Genomic DNA, 3,912 nt, shown 5'->3' with positions numbered 1-3,912 from the left:
TCAATTTCAGACTCAAGAAGCTGGCAGAATTGCTCAATGTTATCATCATTGGCTTTAGTTGTTGGTGTGCAAAGTTGAACCATAGTGAGATTAACTGGTTTTCCTTGTTGTGTTGTTGCCAAGTGCTGTCATAGTGGCCCTGTATAGGGCTGCCGAGGAGTGCTTGCTGCATTTGCAGCCCTGACGTTGTGGTTAGTAGTTCAGAGCTTTTTCTAGAGTGCCACATCAGGACTCCAAACTGCCACAGTATGCAATCTACCACAGTAGGACAATCTGACAGATGAGTGGTGCATTTATCAAGTAGTACTTTCTTATTCCCCACGGACTTCTCTAACATCTTTAAGCAGTTCAACACTTAAGCACTCTTTTGAAAATACCAGCTACCTTCCCTCTTTATTTTACCCAGCACTTTCGTGATAACATGTCAATGATTTGTCTGGGGTGAATGCTGGGGCCACTCTGACAAGACTTATATAGGCCCCTTTTACTGGTTCTGTGGGCTTCCCTTTGAGGGCCCACTCTGCTACCTCCTTCACAGGACTGCCTTTGGGGTATGAAGCCACTTCACATCACACGTTAACTTCTCTCTTTCTTGTACCTCCAGCCTCCCCTTTATTATTGACTTTCTCTTCTTAGATATGAACAGAAGACCCTTCCTTCCCCCTGGGACCCTTTAGTTTTCACTCTGTGTTTGTACTTCCCTTAATATTACAACCAAACTTCTGGAAAAAGCAGCCTATCTTGACTGCTTCCAAGCCACTACTTCTTACCCTCTCAGTTACTCCTCAGTCGCCCGCAACCTGACTGACTTCTGAGCTCACAAATTCACTGAAACCTTAATCTAGGTTACAAACGCCTTCCTACCACCATCCGTCTGTCCGTTTGTTGTATCGTGATAACTTTTGTAGTGCTGTGATGCTGGAAGTTGTTGTTGTTGCTAAGTGCTTGTATAGGGTTTCTGAGGAGCAGCTGGTGGGTTTGAACTGCCAACCTTGTGGTTCGCAGTCCAGTGTTGATTCACAATGCCACACCAGAAGTTCACTGGAAGCTATGCCATTAGAATTTTAAATATCAGAAGAGCAATCCATGGTAGACAGTTTTCAGCACAGCTACCAGGCTAAAGGCAGATTAGAAAAAAGGAGAGGTGGACCACTTCTGAAAGATTAGCCACTGGGAATCTTATGAAGAGAAGCAAAACAATGTCTGATACAGTTTTGGAAGATGAGTAACTCAGGTTGGAAGGCACTCAAAAATTACAACTAGGGAAGCGTTACCTTCTTAGAATTCACCTTAATGTTAAGGATGGAGCAAAGCTTTTGGGATCTTCATTTGTTCATGGGACTCGACTCAAAATGAGAAGAAATAGCTGGAAACATCCATTAATAATTGAAAAGTGGAATGTATGAAATATGAACCTAGAAAAAATTGTAAGTCATCAAAAATGAAATGGAATGCATAAAAATCAATACATTATTCTGTTCTCCATCCCTATAATTTTGTCATTTCAAGAATGTTATGTTATATTAATGAAATCACACAGTGTATAACCTTTGAGTCTGACTTTTTTCACTCACTCTGGAAATTGAAGTTCCTTCAATTTCATTGCTCAGTATTATTCCACACATTATTTACTCATTCACTCATTGAAGAATATCTGGGTTGTTTTCAAGTTTGGTGCTATGATGAATAAAGCTACTATGAAAATTTGTGTACAGGTTTTAAATGAACACAAGGTTTTATTCTCTGAAATAAATGCCTAAGAGTGTAATTACTTGATTTTCTGGTAGCTGCATACTTCGTTTTGTACGAAACAGCCAAATTGTTTACCATAGTGGCTATACCATTATACATCACATATCCTCAGGAGCAGTGTATGAATGACCCAGTTTCTGCATCCTTGTCAGCATTTGGTAGTGTCACTATTTTTTATGTTAGTTGTTCTGATAGAAACAGAATGACTTACGTGCTAAAATGATGGCCCAAGAAAAGAACGGAATGAGGAACAGGGGAAGGCACATACACAGGCCCTGGTAACTACTGTTCGCGCCAGGTGTCACACGCATGCTCAGCTTCTCCTCTCGGCCCCGCCCCGACTCCGCCTATCAGCCCTTCCCTTCTGGGCCGCCCACCAGCCAATTAGGGAGAGGAGGTGGGGTCCTGTCGCGGTGCTACTTGGGTAGTGTCCCTAGTTACTGTTGCTAAGGCTGCGGGTCGCAGGGAATCTGAAGTTTGGGGAGCCCGGGCCTGAGAGAGGTCAAGGGTCAATGCAGATTCCGGGAAGAGATGGTGAAGCAGACTATCCAGATTTTCGCGCGGGTGAAGCCCACCGTCCGGAAGCAACAACAAGGGGTACGGGTCAGAGCACTGAGGGGTATGGTGTGGCTGGGCCTCCAGGTCCGTGTGAAAACCAAAGGGACTGCACGCTAAAGGCCTGGGTCGCGATGAGGGACTCTTTCTGGGGCGACAGATCTTGCCCAGGGCACACAGAATTACTCAAAAATTTTTTCATATTGGGCAAAACATGTATGAGCAAGAGAAAGTTCATACATGTTTGAGATGATGCAGATATAGAAAGAGATTTTGTTGTTGTTTTAAGTGCCATCGTGTCGGTTCCAATTTACAGCGACCCTATAGGTACAGAAAGCACACAAACAGTACCCTATGCACAGAAGACCCTCAGTAATTTGTCCAGCAACTACTTTGTTCTGCAATAAAAGCAAGAACCTTGACATATATTCATTGCAGAAACATTAATTGGACACTTACTAGGTGCATTCTCTTGTGTGATAAACTCAGAGAGTAGTAAAAATGGCCCTTATTCTAAGCAAAACCCCTGCTCTACTTTGCATATTTCTTAGATGTGTCAAAACATCGTTTTCTCTCCCTGAAAGAGAACGTTGTCATTCCTAATAATTCTTGAGAAATTGCCACGTGACGGTACTTTATTATATTTGACCCCTTCAAGGTTGGTGTCATTGAATCTCATTTTATAGAGGAAGGAACGGAATCTCCTGGAGGTTAAATACAAAGATTAAATAATGTGCCCGTTTTAATGTAATTTTAATTAATGTCTTGATTTCAAAGCTATTTACTTTTCTGACAAAACCTTTTGCTTTTTGAACTGCAATTTGGGTAATTGATGAGTGTCTGGAATGAATATATTAGGGTAAGTCAAAAAGTACTGCTACTAGCCTTCCAACTTATTGTAGGCATAGGTTCACTCCAGACACAGAGTTTTTGTGATTAGTAGATGGATACAGACATGTTCTCTCAGTAATATACTTATCTTAGTATCTAGGGGTCTCTACAGGGTACAAAAAGGCCTAATCAAAACAGTGACTTCTGAGAGAAAAATGAGGCTTTCTACTCCCATAAAGTTTTACATTCTTGAAAACCCTAAGGGGCCATTCTGTTATGCCCTAAAGGGTCACTATAAATTGGAATTGACTCGGTGATAGTGGGTGGTTGTGGTGTGGGCTATTATTTCTGCTGTTAACTGTTGGTCCTCTTCAATGAAAGTAAAGCCAAGATTGTTTATTCCCAAACTGACGTGGATGGGCTACCATTCAGCATCCCATCTCTTCTTAAAACTTTATCCATTTGTAAACTGCTGATTTCTTTGGAACATTGTCCCCATGAGCTTTTCATAAAGCATCAGTGATTTCACTGTTCTTTCACCCAAACGTCCCCATCAATTTGACGTTTGTTCTTTAATTTTAGCAGAATTCATGTTGCTCCGATGTCCTATCTTTCTTAGTACCTCAGACTAGATTCTGTTCAGACACATTATAACATCATGTCAGTTGTTGTTGTTGGAACAACAACATGTTGTTGGAACCGACTCATAGTGACCCCATGCACAGCAGAACGAAACAATGGCCGATCCTGGGCCAACCTCACTACCGCTGCCAC

At 41.9% G+C, this 3,912-nt stretch overlaps 1 protein-coding gene across 1 annotated transcript in view; it reads left to right on the top strand.

Moving 5' to 3' along the window:
- The first annotated feature begins 2,283 nt into the window (after positions 1-2,283).
- The window catches only part of KIF6 (kinesin family member 6), a 512,465-nt gene continuing 510,836 nt past the window's right edge, over positions 2,284-3,912 (top strand). Inside the window, exon 1 of the mRNA XM_006860583.1 lies at positions 2,284-2,349. Coding sequence (XP_006860645.1) covers positions 2,284-2,349 — 66 coding nt within the window. The remainder of the gene's footprint in view (positions 2,350-3,912) is intronic.

The sequence above is a fragment of the Chrysochloris asiatica genome, unplaced genomic scaffold (assembly GCF_000296735.1).
Source record: "Chrysochloris asiatica unplaced genomic scaffold, ChrAsi1.0 scaffold00038, whole genome shotgun sequence".
In the NCBI taxonomy this organism is placed as follows: domain Eukaryota; kingdom Metazoa; phylum Chordata; class Mammalia; order Afrosoricida; family Chrysochloridae; genus Chrysochloris; species Chrysochloris asiatica.
The sequence above is the reverse complement of the archived record's forward strand: the minus strand, read 5'-3'. Positions and strand labels throughout refer to the sequence as shown.